We start from the raw sequence: 19,347 nt of genomic DNA, 5'->3' as shown, positions 1-19,347 counted from the left end.
TAGCTCAAGATGGTTGCGAGGTTAAGGGTAGTTACCGCACTGACAATTGATGGGTTGCACAGGGAATGCCTGCTCAGAATTATTAGAAGGCCTAGAGGGAGTACAATGCACTGGAGGCTCATACAGTTGGTGTTAGTTCTGGCCAAAATGGAGGGGGGCCATGAGATGGCTAGGTACAAGGACCCCTCCATAACTCTGTGGAGCGAGCAGGGACGTAGATAAATGGGCGACTACCAAGGAGGTACATCTGAAGCTCAGTCGTAAGGAATGAGGAGTTACAGGAGAATCTAGAAACATTGGCCACGCTACTAGAAAACATGCACACAGGTCAGGATGCGGACGATGAACAGAGTTCGCAGTCCGAACAGAAAGCTCCCCCCGAAAGCACAGGAGGGCTCCTGAAGGAGCATAGGGGAGACGGTGACTGAGATCGTGATAAATACTGGGTTGCCAACATCCACTAGAATATTTAGCATCCAGAAACTATTTGGGCATGATAGTTCCTTGAAGTCCATAAATTATATTTCATTTCAATAACTTGCTATTTTTTCTTTTATCACAGACTATATTAGAAGCAAGTTTTCCATGCCCAATAAGTAGCAAATTATAATAAACCACTCACCCAGCTTAGAGACCTTAGCACTGCTCTCTTACCACGATCTATTTTGTTGCTAGAGTAAATGTGATAGTATGCTTATTATATTGGTGTGCAGTGAGAATGGGATCTCATACAGCTGGCAAAGTATGCACCAGTTGGACCTCTGGAAAAATATCTTTTGCCTTCTCCATTTCCTTCAACACCTGTACCTAGACCTCACTCAAGCATTGGTAATATCATGCATTTTGGAGTATAATAACTTTAGCTCTGCCTCTGTCATCAACTTTCGGATCTTTTGTGAACTGTAACATGCAAACTGACTGGAGGTGTCATCTGAAGAGATTCTTGCTGATCTTGACTGCTGCCTAAGAAAACAAGTTACTTACCTGTAACTTTAGTTCCCCGATATTGGTAACTTTCATAGATTCCCATGCTTTTGTATCATTCCTCGTCGTCGGAATGGGTGTCTCAGTAACAAAAATAACATAGCAGTAGGTACAAAAGAGAAAGAAAAAGGCCTAGGCCTCATTCCCTTTTGTAGCATATCCGCCTCTTTGTGTAAAAGAGACCAAATCAGGCATCAGCCAATCAGAAGAGCCTCACCCCATAGAACCCTCCTGAAGGAACCTCAGAGCCTCAGATTTTCGTAGCCGTTGTGTAACAGTCACCATATCTGCTGAAGGTTGAGCTTTTCCCGGGAAGGTGGGTGGGCGCATGGGAATCTATGAAAGTTACCAATACTGGGGAACTAAAGTTACAGGTAAGTAACTTGTTTTCTTACACCAGTATTGGAACTTTCACTAATTCCCATGCTTTTGGATTAGAGTAGCAAGCAGTTAGCCATAAAAACACATTTTGTGTCATAACATACCTTGCAATAGCCAACATGACAAAGATACAAAATGTGCAAAATAACGGAAGGTGGGATAGAAAGGAAGCTCACCAATTAGTGGAAGAGGTTCCTCAGGACTGTCTGGCCCACTGCCGTATCTTGTTGTTGTAAGGATTCCAAGCAGTAATGCTTAGTAAAGGTGTGGACGCTGCTCCAGGTAGCAGCTCTGCAAATGTCCTTAATCTGCACGCACGCGAAGAGGGCTGTTGAAGAAGCCACTGATCTTTTGGAATGTGCTAGAACCCTGCCAGTCAGCGGTTTACCTGCTGCAGTATGACAATGTAGAATGGCACTGGTAATCCATATTGCAATCCACTGCTTTGACAGAGGGAGACCCTTGCTCGGACCACCAAAAGCAACAAACAATTGGGAGGATTTCCGAAATCCTTTGGTGCGACCCAAATAGAATTTTAAACATCGTTGTACATCCAGAGAATGTAGTGACTTCTCCGCTGGTGTAGCCGGGTGAGGAAAGAAAGCCTTAAGAATAACAGGCTCGTTCAAGTGGAAGTCCGAGAGTACTTTGGGTATGAACTTTGGGTTAGTTCTCAAGATAACTGTGTTCCTTCTGAATTGCAGAAAAGGCTCTTGGATTGTGAGAGCCTGCAACTCCCCAATACGTCTTGCCGATGTGAGGGCAAGAAGGAGAGCCAATTTCCATGAAAGGAACTTCATGTCTGAACGATGAATTGGTTCAAATGGGCTTTTTATGAGTTGAGTGAGGATAGATTCAGGTGCCAAGTAGGAGGCGGAGGCCTCACTGGTGGATAGACCCGGAAACAAGCCTTTTAGAAATTGCTTTACAATCCTGGAAGACCACAACGAAGGCCCAGACTCCGACCGTCTGTACCTTGAAATTGCCGCCAAATGAACTTTTATAGATGAATGGGCCAGCCCCGACTTAGCCAAGGACAAGAGATAAGGCAGAAGCTGATGACGTTTTGAAGAAAAGAGGTCAATCTTCTCTCTCGTGCACAAAATGCTAAATCTCTTCCATTTGAGGCGGTAAGTCTTGTTCGTGGAAGGAGCTCTCGCCTGGGAGAGGACTTCTTTAATTTCGTTCGAGATGGGGAGACTCATAAATTCTCGCTGCTCAAGAGCCATGCTGTCAGGTGTAATGATTGGGGATCTGGATGCCAAATCTGTCCTTCGGACATCGTGAGAAGGTCTGGAATAGTCCTCAAGGGGAGCGGAGGAGCTAGCAACAACAGATGGAGCTCCGTGTACCAGAACTGTCTCGGCCAAGCAGTGGCTACTAAGATCTTCCTGCATGGTTCCACTTTGATCTTCCTGATAAGCCTCGGGATCAGTGGAATAGGGGAAAGGCGTAGACAAATGTCCTTGACCAGGCTATCGAAAGCGCATTCCCCAATGATCCTCAGTGGTGAGGCCTGCTTGCATAAAACCGGCATTTCTTGTTGGTCGGCGTGGCAAAGAGATCTATTGCAGGTCTGCCCCACTGGCGGAAGACCTCTTCTAGAACTCGCTGGTTTCGCTCCCACTTGTGACTGACCGAGGATAACCTGCTCAGTCTGTCGGCATTCTCGTTTAGAATTCCTGGCAGGTGTTCTGCCTGCAGCGACATCCCGTGAAGGATCGCCCATTCCGAGATCTCTTGAGCTTCCTGCGACAACGGGAGAGACCTTGTTCCTCCTCCTTTGTTCACGTAATGCATGGCCGTGCTTTTGTCCGTCCTGATGAGAACTTGCAAATTTCTTAGGCGAGGGAGAAAGGCTTGTAGAGCCAGTTTTATTGCTCTTAGCTCCAAGAGATTGATGTGGAGCCGACGATCGTGAGGAGACCTATGGCCACTGACATGCAGGTCTTGCATCACCGCTCCCCAACCATCCAACAACGCATCCGTTGGCACTACTTGAGGAGACGGATCGCTTATGAAGGATAGACCTTGGGACAAGTTTCTATAGTCTGTCCACCACAGGGCCGCTCTTTTCATTGTCGGAGTGACAGTCACCATGTCGACGAATGATCCGTGAATCTGTGTCCATTGGATGTCCAGTTGCTCCTGAAGGACGCATTTGCAGTCTGCAGTGAGGAATCAGAGGTATGCATGACGAAATTACCCCCAGCAGAGATTTGTAGCAGCGTACTGAAAGACACCTTTTTCGTAAGTCCAGAGCCATGGTCTGCAGTTTTTCCCGCCTTTTTGGGCTGGAAAAGCTTTTGAGAGTTTTGAGTTCAGGATGGCTCCCAGGGAACGTGCCTTCTTGGATGGGACCAGAGATGATTTGTCTTGGTTTAAAGTGAGTCCTAGATTATGAAACAGGTCTGTACATGCCTGAACCGCGTCCCGCGCTGCTACCCTGGATAGGGCCTTCCGCAGCCAGTCGTCCAGGTAAGGGAAGACTTGAAAATGATTCCTTTTCAGGAATGCCGCTACTGGCGCCAGCACCTTTGTGAAGATCCTCGGGGCCGAGCGAAGACCAAAGGGTAAAACCTTGAATTGAAATGGCTCTTGGCTACTGTAAATCGTAGAAACCTTCTGTGCGCAGGGTGAATAGGTACATGAAAGTATGCATCCTCGAGATCGAGCGTGGCCATGAAATCCCCCGGATTGATGAGCCGCAGGATGTCTTGAAGAGAGACCATCTGGAAAGAAAGGGAGACGAGATAGGTGTTGAGCTACCTGAGATCTAAAATGGGGCGACATTTCTCTAGCGTCTTCCTTACCAGGAAGAACCTGGAATAGAATCCCTGTCCTTTTTGGTCGGAAGGAACAGGCTCTATTGCCCCCTTCAGGAGCATTTGATGAACTTCGAGCCGCAGAAGACGCAGGTGTTTTGATGGAATGGCTGCAGGGGGCTTGGGTGGTGGAATTTGAGTGAATTCTAAGGTATGGCCCTTTCGAATGATGTTGAGCACCCAACGGTCCGATGTTATCTTGGACCAATTTTGAAGGTATTGGGATACCCTGCCTCCCACCGAAGACTTCTTGGAGGAGGGTACAGTAGGAAGAGCCAGGAGGTCGCTATTGTCGCTTGGACGTATCACGTCACAGGCGAGCCTGTTTTCCTCTGTTGTTAGGCCTAGAGTAATTGGAGGATTGGCCCTGCCTTTGCTGATAAGGCTGGCGGTATTGTTGCGAACCTGAGCCGTAGGTGGAGTATCTCTGTTGTTGGCAAGATCCTCGGATGTTTGTACTTTTGCCTCTGGACCCTTTAAAAGGAGTCTTGCGGTACTGAAGCGTACCCAAAGATTTGGCGGTCTCAGTGTCCTTTTTGAGGTCTTGGAGAGTGTTGTTAATCAATTTTCCAAATAGTGCTTCTCCATCAAAAGGAAGATCCGGGATCTTATTTTGGATCTCGGGTCGAAACCAGGTCGCCTTCAGCCACCCCTGGCGACGAAGGACCGCAGCTCCAGCCAGAGAACGAAACGCCGTCGTGGCAATGCCCATGGCACAGTCAATGATCTCCATTGATGTAGCCTCCCCTTCTTGTAAGACCTTTTTTGCTTCTACTTTTGATTCTGGAGGAAGCTGATCCAGGCACGGTGCGACATCACACCATAGTTGGCGGTCGTATCTGCCCAATATTGCTAAAGCATTAGCTGCCCGCACCAGAAGACTCGCCATTGATGAGAATCTCTTCCCGGCATTGTCCAATCTCCTTCCTTCCTTGTCTGGAGGAGCTGTTAAAGGAGCAGAGGGGTTGCGGGATTTTCTCTGCGCCGATTGAGAAATTACCGAGTCCGGTTTTGGGAGGCCCGTCAAGGCAGATGGACCTTCGTCCGGCGCTTTGTACTTTTATCTAGACGCGGTAGTACAGGGACCACCGTTGCTGGATTTTTCATTGCCTTAAGGCCTTCATCCCACAGATGCTGCACTATTGGTATGGACCTTGTCGTCTTCCTATAAGGTTCCTTGAAATCATACAAGAAACATTCAGAGGCCACCGCAGGCATTGCCAACTTGAATCTGCCAGTCGCTCTTTCCATCAGCTGATGGAATCCTCCTCTATCCGCTGGCGGGGAATACACCGGATCCGGTGGGGGGCGGAATGATGTACTCGTCCCATTCAGAATCTTGATCAGCTCCATCGTCCAAATTATGATCCTCATCCGAGGAATAATCATGGGTGTCTGCTGGTCTGGAAGGCTCTTGAGGAATTGGTACCTGCGGCTGAGGGGACACCTGAGCTGGTACTTCAGGAACAGCCGTTGAGGTTGGCGCCGGGACAGGCATGGCTTGCGCAACTGGAGCCGGAGCAGGCTTTGCAGCTTTAGATTTGTAATCCTGCAGCATCCTGTGCAGGTCCTGCAGGAAAGAAGATGGAACCGAAACCATGTCTTGACCTGAATATTGTTGTGGTTGGGCAGAATGATGATGATAATCACCTTCATGGTCATACCCTCCTTCCGAATCAGTCTCCTGGCACTTGACCAGAAGTTGAGAAGGACTGTCGGCGTAGTCATACGAGTTCTGATCATCCTCTTCTGACTCATCCTCATCAAACAGCAGAGCTGGTGGCAAGGGGGTTACCCTCCTGGGAGATGTCATGTCCGGCGTAATTCTGGTAATTGAAATAGTGATTCTCTTCTCCGATGCCAAAATAGTCGACGGTCCCGATGACGATGGAACTGAAAATGTAGCAGCCGTTGGCGGAATATGCATAGTCGACACAGGAACACTCGACAAGATAGGCATTGTCGCGCCGTAGACGACAAGACCGTCGACATCCCCCCGTCGTCGTTGTCAATGCTGTCGTCGTCAAGGCCCTCGTCGACGACACCATCGTCGTCGCCACTGTCGACGAACTCTTCGTTGTCACCATCGTCGTCGACGTTGTCGTCGTCATCTTCGTCGACGTTGTCGTCGTCATCTTCGTCGACGCTGTCGTCGTCGGCGACTTCCTAGTCAAGGCTTTTGTAGCTGTCGTCGACGATTCCATCCTTGTCAACTAACCCGTCGTCGTCGATTGTCCCGTCGACGAGCCCGTCGACGGAACCAGTTTCAGTTTAGGCTTCTTTTTCTTGGAACTTCTGTCAGACTTTTTAGAAGATGGGGAAGAGGGTTTCTTGAAGGCTGGATCAGTCTTCAAACCCTTAGAAGGCGTAGATGGTCCTACTCCTTTTCACCATGGTGAGAAGGTTCGCCTGCACCCTGGCTCTCAGACTCTCTGGGGGTCTTTTTTGAGGCCTTAGAAGGATGCCCCTTTTGACTGACCTTCCTCTTGAAGACGCAGAGTCCTCACTGTCACTGGAGACAGTATGCTTCTTGGACTTCAACTTCTGGAGCCATGTCAGAAGCCTACCCTCACAGTCCCGGAGGGTCTTGGTTGAAAAGGTGCGGCAGATCTTACAGTCCGCAGCCTTGTGATCAGGATAGAGGCAATAGATGCAGTCTTTATGCTTATCCTCAATGAATAGTCTTTTCTTGCCATAGGCGGAACATGGCTTGAAAAAAGCCTTCTTTTTTTCCTGGTCAGACATCCTGGAAGGATCAGCCAACAATCTGAAGAAAACCTGAAGAAAAAACCTGAAGAAAAACTTCTGAAGAGTAGATGTTGAGCAGAGCTCAAAAGAGACTCCCTTGCACAACGTGTGGTAGAAAATCTGAGGCTCTGAGGTTCCTTCAGGAGGGTTCTATGGGGTGAGGCTCTTCTGATTGGCTGATGCCTGATTTGGTCTCTTTTACACAAAGAGGCGGATATGCTACAAAAGGGAATGAGGCCTAGGCCTTTTTCTTTCTCTTTTGTACCTACTGCTATGTTATTTTTGTTACCGAGACTCCCATTCCGACGACGGGGAATGATACACAAGCATTGGAATCTATGAAAGTTCCAATACTAGGGTAATCATGCATAGCACCCATATGAGACCTTTTGAGAATGTTCATCTAAAGAGAGCCCTAGTTCTCTCTCCCATGCAGCTTGAAAGCCCGGTCTAGTTAGTTAGTGAATAACTTGCAGCAACTTGTAAATTAAGAGTATATAGTATGTAATGTCTGCCTACTCCAGCAAGAGTTCCTTAAAAAGGTGAGCTATGGTTGCACCTTGATTAACATTACGTTGAACCAAGTACATATTACAATATTTACTCTTCTGATAAACCCAAGTCTCTCTTCACTTGATCCAAGGTTTTAATGTTGCCCATATGAAAGAGGCCACTGACCTTAATGCAGCCCCCTTCCTTCTTCTATGGAGAGGAGTACTACCTTGACAGGCCAATAAAACGTGTCTGATAAAGCCAGAGTAGACTGGATGATCAATGTGGGTAATGAAGGAGTTCACTCTACGACTGACAAATTTAGTAAAAAATTTTACAACTGTATTTAAAAAGGTATATACACAGGTCTCTAGAGGTCACATTCCTCAGTGTCCTAGTTCCAATATCACTGACACTGCTGCATCCATCATGGAGTGCTTTACTATACAATATATTGAGAAGGGGTTGGCAACTTCTAAGGATTCCCAACACATGTAAACAAAGCTCCGTTTATTACAGTAGGAAACCATCTAGGACATGCCCCAAAGAACTTCCTCTTGTAGGTGTAGCTCATCTAACCGAAGAGCCTTTTTTAGGAATATTTTGCATAAAGTAAACAGGTTGTACATAAACTATGCACTTTTCAGCACGTATCTGGTCTCCTTTGTTTTCTTTTTTTTCCACTCAAACATCTTGGTTGATTTAACTTAACAATACTTAACATCATTTATCACGCTGATTACCAACATTACATTCAGCATTGGGATCAATAATAACTCAGCTTTGCATGTTTGACAAGCAAAATCAGAAACATCTTCCTATTGCAATAAACTGCAGATCTTATTACGCGTTGTATGCAAAGTACTCTATGTTCACCTCAGATTCAGCTAACCACTATAAGCCTCCCCACCCCCATTCCATTCGCCCACCAATAGAGGTAAATCGCCACATCACTACTGTGTAGATTCCGATAGAAAATGTGAGACTTATTCAGATTCCTTTCCTCGGTCTCATGAAGGGGGTTCTATTTAATCCTCGTAACAAATCTTCAAATGCAGGTGGTATATCCAAGCAGTAAAACCACGCTTTCAAAAAAATTGTTTTTGCTCCCTTAGCTTAAAACGAAGAGGCCCTCATAAGCAAAAGGCAGATCATGAACAATTAGTGGTTTTACATTCGTAGCAGCATCGCAACTATATAGGTTTTTGAAAATTAGAATCTAAACATAACTGATCATACCGTTCCTTGTGATTTACTGAGAGCCATATGAGAGTGCACCACTTCCAGCATGTGCGATGTAAACTCATTCATATCTTCTAGTGGTAAAATTTTAAAAGCAACCAGGCTCTTCGCATTCTATGGAGACAAAATATATTATTAGAGGCCATAGTTGGTATATAAAGAAGTGACGCAAAGAGAGCTAACCACATCATTGGGGAGAATGCCAGAATAAATTACCTATTAAGTCACCTATGTGAAAGCAATTCAGAAAAGCAACGCACCTTTACAGTTTGACAAATTACAATCCTAATACCAAATGCACTTTTACAAAAGTAATCTTTAGTAAAGAATGTGCTCAAGTCTAATATTTTTTATCGAGCATCTTTCTTCAGGGACCAAATATTAGTTTATACAGTTCTAATTGTACATTGGAAACGGAGTCTCAAGGGACATCAAGGTGCTGTATAAACATCAGTGTAGATGAAATTGTACCTGAAACGATCGTAAATGGCCAGCAACTTTCACATAACTTCCTGGAGGAAGAACAAAATTCTCATTGCTGGACTCCTAAAAAATAATTCCAAAGAGTCATTTCAAAATGTATGACAAATCAGACTATATATTTAGTTTCTAATCGCGGTCTTCTAGGAAGAGGTTATAAGTGGGCGGGGGGGGGGGGGGGGGGGGGGGGAGAACAGCTATAGCAGCAAAAAACGCGTAAAGAACCTTCATTAACTAGGAAATATTTTATTCCTCGTAGTTACTAGAACACAGTCCTGTTCAGTCTTCCAACATGAACATGCAGTTCCTAACACATAAGCAAGGTTTGCATGCAGCAAACAGCTGTGTTCATTGGTACCTACATTTCCCGCACCAATAAACCATTATCACGCTAATTTTAAAGATGGTATAGTGATTCTCAAGCACATATTTTATGCTTAAACATTCGCTTTTCATTAGAAGGATCAGTCTTCACAGTTTTGACACACTGTAAATGCAGGACTAATAAAACCAACCACATCATTTAGAGCAGGAGACTGACGATCTGAAAAATTATCTCCTGTAATTGATACTAAATATAGCAAACCCGTTTCACTCGACATGAAAGCAGACACCGGAGAAATACAGGTCACAGCTACCAGCAAGGTTTGCTCTTACGTCAGTATCCACCCACTGCCTCACGTCCATCGGAGCTGCCGTCATGTCATCAACTTTGTACATTATGTTAGTCGGTGCCTTTTCAGCATGTCGGATTACTCCTACAACAGTCACCTGCATTGGATAGGGGAAGAAATAACAATTTGAGAATAGTCAACTGTATGTACACAACGTGTATCGTTCATGTGACACACTTGGTGAACACTGTCGCGCCATGCCAGAAAGATCAGACCGCAAGTTAATGACTTGGGAACATTATTTTGCGAGTTTCACATTGCTGCACACCGATTAACCAACTAAAAATCCCTTCGCTTGACTGACAGATGCCAAATAAATTGTGTTGCCTCTGGATCTAGATAAGGAGAGTGAAAGGGGAACAAGTTTTTTTTGTTGCTTTAAATGCATCAGCCTAATACGGACTGAAAGGCTTCTTGCAGAGGTTGAATAAAGGGTAAAAGCATGAGGCAGGGCTGTAGTATAAATAATCCGGTTGCTACTTTGTTGCTATTTGAGTGTCTCCTCTACATGACCCATCTCGAGGACTCCGTTTCGATATCACTAGTTTATACCAGTCTCTTTGGCATTGACCCTAGGACGTGGGCCTACCCGTCCCAAACCATCCTGGTAGGTTTTATGACTCCTGACTTGGCCTTCCCCACTAGATAGTTTGGGTGACTATACCCTCACCTGACTAGTTTCTTAGAGGTTTTGTCCAAGCTTGCACACCTTCTCCAACGCTTTCCCGTCTTCCTGCTATTCCATCACTTTGTTCTACCTGTGTCTTCCTGATTCCACCACTCTGCTCCCTTCTATCTAATTTAGCCACAGCCATCTTCCTAGCTGCATATTCCCAATCTCTTTCTGCACTGCTGCTAAACTAGGAAAGGCTTCCATTTTTTTTCCCCTAGTTCACCTTCTCCATTGCAGACGTCTCTTCCTCCCCACTAGGCCCTTCTTTTTTCTAGGAACTGACCCCATTAACCGAATTTCCTCAATAAGTGCATTCTCATGGAACCCCTGCCCCGGCTTTTCAGCCTGCTCCCTAAAGCCGCTCCTGGTAGTTTTGTGCGCTTCACTTTCCCTGACGCACTATCCTCTTTCACACCACTGAGCAGCTCTAAATTGTGTTCATCCAACCCAATGTGTTGCACATAGGGTTTCAGTACCTGAGCTCATTGCTATTGACTTTATCCCCGTAAGCTCTTCTCACAGTTGTGCCCTGGCCAACTGTGCACATCCAACCCCCAATCCTCAGCTCCTCACCACCCTAAGACAGTCAAACACTGACATCTGAGGAGTATATTGTTCAGGGTAACATAGATAGGTTTTTCAAACAGTTGGGTAAAGTAGTTATGGAGAAGAGGGGTAATTGTAGAATACATTTGAGAGTGATGTACAGTTTAGCACAACCGTGCTCGTAACCTTTGTGCTATCCATGCTATTCTGGTATCCTGCCCGGGTTTTGCGTTGGACTCCTTGATGTACACCAGGTCTCACAGGGTAAAGCTGCTAAGGGCAAATGTGGTAGTTGGCTTGTCTTGGTATTGTAATAAACTAGTTTGTCATCAGCACAATCTACATCTCCTTTACATATGCAATTTCAAGTATGAGCATTTACAGCACTAAGTCATTACAACAGCACACGTTTAATATGTTTCTCTCCATAGTTATGCTTTTGTCACTTGCCATAAGAAGAATCTTTAAAGGTGCTCAAGTTATATACGGCTATATATTGTATAGTAAACGGATAGCAATGGCAACTTTCCTAGGCAAACGGATTGATACACATGATAGATTAAATTATTTGGCAAGCAAAGACGTGTGCGGACCTGAATTGGGCAATAAATTCCGGTAATGAAACATTTACTTCCATGTAATCAAAAATGACAATCTCCTGTATTATGATAGGAGATGCAAAGAAACACTTTGTAAAAATGTATTTGGTTACCATGGACTGAAAAGCCACAGCCATGGATTCACCATCTGCCAGACGTCCAATATTTAAAGGGGTAATTAACCCTAGAACACTGTACTGATGACACTGCTCGCCACAAGTTCTACATGAATCAGAAAACTGTATTTGTGTATATTTAACCGATTGCCAAAGGTAATGTCCAGGCACAGGATCTCAGAGCCACCAAGGAAACCAAAGCTATCAAACCCTGCCTAGAGTAACATCACCAAGCCAGAACCCAGCTGGGCTACAGCCTGACACCACTCAAAAACTAGGCACACTGGTTCTTCGGTCAAAATCGGGGGGAGCTTCCGGTCTTTTGGACAGAGCCACATGCCTCCAGTCCTTCAGACAGAGTCTGTTAGATCATCTGTTCCACATTTGCATCAATTCCACCCCCCCTCCCACATCACAACAGTCAGACCATTTGCTCCTCCCATCAGACCATTTACTCCCCCATCAGGCTTTAACTTCTATCCTAATGTCCACCTCCAAATCAGGCTGCTACCATTACACTCCCTACTCGTCATGCAGTTTCTTTGCACCTCGCCCATCAAGCAGTTTACTATCGCCCTTGCACCATCCAGACTTGGGACCTAAAGCACCCGAAGCTTAACCCAAACAGGTCACAATTCTTATTTGCAAAACAAGAACGGCAAGAAATAGGACAAACATGGATCAATGACTTGGAATGTAACTGCTTTAAACCTCTGTCACCAAATGGATGGTGGTAACATCTGTGCAAATGCCTCCCAGATTCCACACTGCCCCCCCTTAAGAGCATCCCACAAGCTGCAGAATATCATATCCAGCGCTCAAAGAGATAAGATTCACATCACTCCATCCCGATGGAGCTCCACTTGCTCCATCTTCGTAACCAGCTACATCATTTACAAAGCCATCACAACCAGCAGCCATGCTCATCTTTAAGAAAAGGCCAATGTCTCTGGTGGCTGTCAGCACACCTGCAGCCAGACCACCACCAGACTGGAGTCTAAGGGAGATAAAAAAAAAAATAATAATAATAAAAAAATTACAAATAAAGAGCAGCAGGCCTTTTCTTTCTACCTACACATGATCTAAACAACCTCCCACAATCCATCACAAACGCTGCTACAATTTAGGAAAGAGTTGAAGACCCACCTCTCTAAAGAACAGAAGATCACAATGCAGTAACAGTACACTTCTGTTCCCAGAGCCCAGCTGAGCACCCACACGAACAGACCTGCTGCGGAAAATGTGCATCACTGGTAGAACTACTGTTCTCTAGCCCTATACACCTGATGGGAGGAAGCAAAGGAGGGGATTGGAATTCCTGCATTGTGTGGTACAGCCCTGCAACACAGAGAGCAAAGCCACTTAGTATTCGCCAACCTCAAAGTGGTGTAAACTGCCAACCTCAAAGTGGTGTAAACTGACAAATGTAACAGCGTCAGAAGTAGATAATCCTCTGTATCAAAGCAGATCTTCGAAAATGTTTGTCAATGCTCAATGTAGACATCACAGAAAAATTTCACCTTGGAGGAGGGTGTGCGCTAAGCTGTTAAAGAGGAGAAAAAAAGTTGGAACCATTTGGACAGCCATTATTTGACACAGGCCAGAACCCTCCAAAAGAAGGGGCCCAAATACGCAGGCTTGAAAACAAATATGAAGAGCATAAAAGACTCCTTTAAAGAAATGATTGAAATGGATGGGTTGCCATGCAGGATAATGGTGGGCATGGAATCCAAGTACAGGTGTGTTGTTCAAATGTGCTGGGAGAAGAGAATTGGTACTGTTCTTCTGGAAGCATAATACACATTACATGGTTTGTTTTTATTGTTGACTAGCTTACCCGTCGTGCGTTGCTGTGATCTCAGAAGAAAGGAAATGTAAGGAAACTTGTTATGATAACATTCAATTTACATTGTGTCATTTTTATTGAAACGTATTCATTTTCATATGGAAAACATTTTAAAGTGTTGTTCTAACGTCTTCGATGCGGATGACGGCTCCCGGCCGCCATGAGTCATGGTGGGCGTGTGCTGATGACGGCCGGGAGCAGTCATGACCACGCCCGCGATCAGAACCTTCAGCACTGCAGCGGAATTCACGCCGCAGTGATGAGGTTAATTCTGTTTTTTTATTCGAGTGCTTGTGGATACACTTTTTTTTGTTTTTCCGTCTGGTGCGTACACGAATAAATCAGAAGGTTTTCCGACTCGTGAGCTGGCCACCTACAATTGTCCATGTGAGAAGCACGGATACTCCAAATCTAGTCCACACATATGCAGCGATTGTCCCTGTGCTTTGTTGATGGTCATTTCAAAAGCGAGTCGCACCGGAAACTGTAAACGTTGCGTACATGAATAAATCAGAAGGTTTTCCGACGCGCGAGCTGGCCACATACAGTTGTCCATGTGAGAAGCACGGATTCTCCAAATCTAGTCCACTCACTTGCAGCGATTGTCCTTGTGCTTTGTTGATGGTCATTGCAAAAGCGAATCGCACCGGAAAGTGTAAACGTTCAGTATTGGAAAGATTATGAGGGCCCTGGGGGGGCCGATATTTAACAAATTTTTATTTTTTTTATTTTTGCCAGAAACCTTTGCGTGAGTGTACTCAACAACTTACCAAAGTTTCATGGCGATTGGATGAATGGTGTAGTAATGCATAAAGGACAAACAGACATTCTTTTGATTTTATATATATAGATAGATGTTAATTTTCAAGGAAGTAAATAGGACAATTTTCCAAGCTTGGTGATGCTGGCGGGTATGCAAGTGAGAACTGGGTGTGGGATACAGGAAAAACACAACTAAGGAAAATATTTGTTTACTATAATGTGACGCCGCTTAATGCTTTCAATAAGGGGGGTAGTGGGGGGGTCGGACAGGTTTGGTCCTTCTGATTGGGTGAAGGTCTCAGATAGGTTGCATTCAGAAGACTTGCCCAACACAGGAATACCAATCGAAGCTATAGTCAAGTTTTTCTTCAACTCTGTTCCTTTCCTGTGCGGGCGCAAATTGGAGTGTGTTTGAGTATTCGGGCCAACCACGTAATCTACTAGGACTCATGCAACTTATTTTTCTCCCATAAACACAGTTTGGTATCGTTCCTATGCATGTATTGTTTATAGACGAACAACACTCACTGTGACAAATGGCCTTATGGGTGCAGACGTGGATGATTTTAGTGACAGGTCATGCCCCAGTAAACTTGTTGTTGAAGCTTGCAATAGGGAGGACCACACTTGGGTAGGTGTCGTGTGGATGGGACCAATGTATGTAAAAAGGGGTATACACGACAGGACTCGCCTAAAGGACATGACAAATTTTTACATCATTCACACAGAGGCCCGAATACTTACACCTTAGAGAACAGCTAATATTACTTGAGATGTACGCACTTTGAAATGGGTTGCTCTAGCTCTTATTTTTAAGCACTTCGTAGTTCACAAAGGCAAACATTAATCCATGCAGTCTACTTGGATTCATACTTTTATTACCTAAGCAAGCTCTAAGAATTATTTTGACATGCTCGGGTCATATTTTCGGGGCATTCTTCCATTACCTGCGAAAGTTCCACTTCTCCGATATGAAAAACCTCAGCAACCACAGAGGCGGAGAGTAACTGGGAGACTGTACATGGGACAATCTGCTGAGACCGTGAACGCTGAAAATAAAGTTTAAACAGAACATATAAATACGTCTTTCTCAATATCATCTCCTCCTGTTAGATTCTTCAATCAATCATTCCTTATCCATGCACTCTGAACTAGCTATTTAGTGCACCATAAAGACAACTGCACCCTTACTCCCAATTACATGGACCAATTCTACACATAACGCAATACACTGCAACTGAATGGTTTCACTAACATACCACTCTGCAAGAATTCTCTCCCACTACCCCTTGCACTCCTCTATTCCACCTCTCACCTCCCCCTAAATTTGTTATGACCCACTTAAGCTTCTCTGGGGAATATTACCTTTTTATTTACTCTGCATTGCGCCTCCTTTTCAGCCTTCTGTCATGACCCACTTCAGAGCTCCTTTATCTTTGCTTGAGCATGATGCAGTGTGATTAGCTTAGATCCAATCTGATCAAGATAAGCCATTCCAAACCATGAGCCTATCAATCTCTATAACCATCTGTTTATGTGAAAACCCATACTATGGTTGGTACACCCATGAATATCACTCTATTCTACATATAAACGGTAGATTTCTTTTAAAAAATATATACAAATCAAATGAGGTCCTCAACCAATCTAAAACCTCACAGGTTCTTATTAACTAGCACATATAAACAGATTTGCACAACTCTGGAAAATTAAATTTTTAACAGAACACACTCGACAAATCAGATCTACACCTATTGGTCAAAATGCTAAATGCTAATCTTTTGGTCACCTGTATAGACGTTGTACCTGCATAAATGTTACTGTGTGTTTGCAGAATATTCATCACACCTAAAGGTTTGACACATCTGTCTCTTAAACGTGTTCGATTGGCACAGATGCAAATTTTCCAAATCAATTGTGGGGCCCACCTCTCCTGAGGCAATACTTGCAGTAAGCAAAAACAGGTATGGTGTCTGCGTCCATTACTTATAGGGCTGCCCTGATTTCCTATGTATGATAAGTGGCATAACATTGTGTTTAATATCGCTACACTCAAGAGAAACAGGGGACTAAATCTCTAGGGCCATCATGTTACCCAGAGAGAAAGTAGAAATATCATCCTTTGTTAAACTGGTCGAGATAAAAGAAGACCCTGTTCTTCTGCCTTTGTTGCAAGTCAGTAACAGGACAGTTGTATTACCATTGGTCTCTTGAGCACATTTACACCAGTTATAAATGCCTATTAGGTTCTGGCCTTTAACTGCAGAAGGTGGACCTCCATTCTCCTAGATTACTGCTCGAGAAACTTTGGGAAAAACACTGCATTGGAGTGGGTCCTGCAAACAGAGCCTCATATCACCCACGGTTCCGGAATAGGGAATCAGTGAAACGGTGTACCTAAAATAGGCAGATTCCTTGGATTAGAAAGAATCAGAAAAGTATATGTAGCCATTCCCAAAATCCCCTTCCTCCCCGCCCACCATAATAAGGACTCACTCACCCTTTCCCACTTGACTCACATCTGTCCCTATGGACTAACTAGAACCAGCTCAAGTCTGCATTAACTGCTATGATGCCTAGATTTGCTTCCATTCTCTGGTTCTCCACTGCAAATAGCTGCGACTAGAGGAGGGCCTTTCTTAACTCCATTCACCCCTACACAAACCTGATCTCGCCTCACTTGGACTTCTGTAGACAAGAGACAGAGTGGTTAGTTTGCTGCAGTAGACACTGCTGCCAGGTCTTCCTTTCCCTGCTCCCCCCCCCCTTTCCAGCTGATTGGGGACGGACTAGTGGGTTCTTTCACCTCCTTCTACTCATATACGCACAAATCTGACACCGAAGGGTGTGGGAGGCTTGAAGCAATTATTCCTCCATCCATATCCTTCCTACAACTTCTTTCCAAGGTGAATGCTGGTGGCACTCTCTGAAATTGATATTCATGACAGTCCGCTTTGAAAAGGTTTCACTTTTTTGGTGTGCTCATGGTTGCTCACCTTCTTATAATTGTGTTATACTGCTATTGTATTACCCCTTTTCTTGCTGAACCCCTGCTCTCTTGCCTGTTCTTCAACTCAGCCGTGCATCTCCTTTGGTGTGCCTACATGCAGATCAACATGCTTTCCTACTAGGCCCTCCTCCTGGCTAACTTATCGGGGAAGGATCTTCAGAGTCTATTGGATTGCACAGTGTACTGCAATAGTGATTATGTCTTGTCAGTTGAAAATAATGCGATCTAAGATATATTAAGTGAAACTGAATGTTCCCACGCTGCCAAGGATGATGTATATGTTTCTTTCTATGATACGTCTTTTGTTTTAGCACAAGTCCCTTCGTCTTTGTGGTCCAAAAAAAATGGTGCTGTAGGATTAGTTTTGACTGAGCCTGTTAACATTTGAGTCAATCCCTTTAAAAAAAGCTTACTTGTATACACCTCTCTGACCTGTAGCGGAGGCAAGAATCCTTTCTTGTTATTGCTGCCTTACAGAAACAAAAGATTGTGATGTCCACTGTTCGCATTACCAATACTCTTATTTTGTGGATTAAAAATATGGTACAGAAACATATTGTTTTGTGCAAGACATTGCTATTGTGTTGCCTAGTTTACCTGTTCTACCAAACTAAACTATCGCTTTCTCTACTATCTGCTTTACTGTTGTTGGCAAACGCATCCCCAGACCCCATGACAGCACAGAGAATGCACTGGAAGGATGATGTGGGTGTTTTGGAGGAGGAGTGGGAGAGGCAAGGAAGCTCCCTCTCCTCCCAACACCCGAGTTCTAGCTGCCTTCATGAGACTCAGGCTGATTCAACTCAAATACCTGGTGTACGACAGCCAATCACGACTGACTAAAATCAAACGTGGCCAAGACCCACACTGTCTAAGGTGTAGGGTGGCAATGGGTTCTTTCTATCCAACCATTTGGGAATGCTCCATAATGCAAAGGTATTGCATACGAAATACAGCATATTCTCCTTGGTAGTGGAAAGGCTGGTGATACCAAATTCCAAAACGATGCTGTTTGGATTGATTGGGGTGTGGGGGGTTACAGGAGTATTAGACTCCTGTTAGTCACGGGTCTGCTCCTCATCAAAAGAGATATAGCCCACCATTGTAGGGCTGAGCAGGCACTCCCTGTGATGGCATTGAATAATGGTATGGACAATTGTCCCAATTCTGAGAAACATGTATACAAATCGAGATGCTGCCATCAAATACACAGCAAGATCTGTGTGAGCCTGGATAGCCTACTCCACGGACATAGATATGTGACTGTCTTGTGATTGTTACCCTTTGACTATAACACAGCGGAGATGGGATGTGGCAAGGATGACGCGATTTGTATGATTAATGTGAACATCAACCTTCTTGTAAAATTAATAAAAAGAGCTGGAAAAATAAAAAAGGCTAAGAACCAAAATGAACAGCGAATAAGGTATTCTGCAATGCACTTAAGATAAGCTACATAATATTAGTAGAGAGCTGTTTAGTGTGGTGCATAGTATAGCAAGAGTGCAGAGAAAGAAGTGTGCTCTAACCAGAGCTCCAACAGTCTGACCAAACATCCTTTGTCCAATTTGGACAAAGGATGTTTTATCAAACTCTTTGATTCTGGTTGGAGCACACTTTCTACTCTGCCCTAAATGGCTTAAAAGTAGGATTTCCCAAATGGATTCTAAGCTAATTTGAAAAAGCAGACAAGCTGGATACAAACACACAAATAACATACCGATTTCTTCTCGCCTTGGGTAGCTGTAGGTGATCCAAACCCACCAGGTGACTGGGTGTATCCTCCGCCACCCATTGTAGAGCCCCCATAGCCTCCATCAAATCCACCTGCGATTAAAATAAATTAAAATCAGCTAAAGCTGGTAAACGCAATGTTAAGAAAAAAGTTAGTTGCAAACATGCATTGCATAGTCAATGAGGAGGAGAATTTGTAGCAAAGATTAGGAAGCACCTGTTATGCTAGATGTAA

The 19,347-nt window shown here is 44.5% G+C and overlaps 1 protein-coding gene across 1 annotated transcript in view; it reads right to left on the bottom strand.

The window, feature by feature from the left end:
* RPA2 (replication protein A2) overlaps positions 1-19,347 on the bottom strand; it is a 92,055-nt gene that overhangs the window by 37,143 nt on the left and 35,565 nt on the right. Inside the window, exons 2-6 of the mRNA XM_086957489.1 lie at positions 19,099-19,205; positions 15,316-15,417; positions 9,810-9,923; positions 9,144-9,218; positions 8,670-8,786 (exon numbers count right to left, since the gene is read on the bottom strand). Coding sequence (XP_086813615.1) covers positions 8,670-8,786; positions 9,144-9,218; positions 9,810-9,923; positions 15,316-15,417; positions 19,099-19,205 — 515 coding nt within the window. The remainder of the gene's footprint in view (positions 1-8,669; positions 8,787-9,143; positions 9,219-9,809; positions 9,924-15,315; positions 15,418-19,098; positions 19,206-19,347) is intronic.

This window comes from Lissotriton vulgaris, chromosome 2_1, assembly GCF_964263255.1.
Source record: "Lissotriton vulgaris chromosome 2_1, aLisVul1.2, whole genome shotgun sequence".
In the NCBI taxonomy this organism is placed as follows: domain Eukaryota; kingdom Metazoa; phylum Chordata; class Amphibia; order Caudata; family Salamandridae; genus Lissotriton; species Lissotriton vulgaris.
This window is presented reverse-complemented; position numbering and strand designations above follow the sequence as displayed.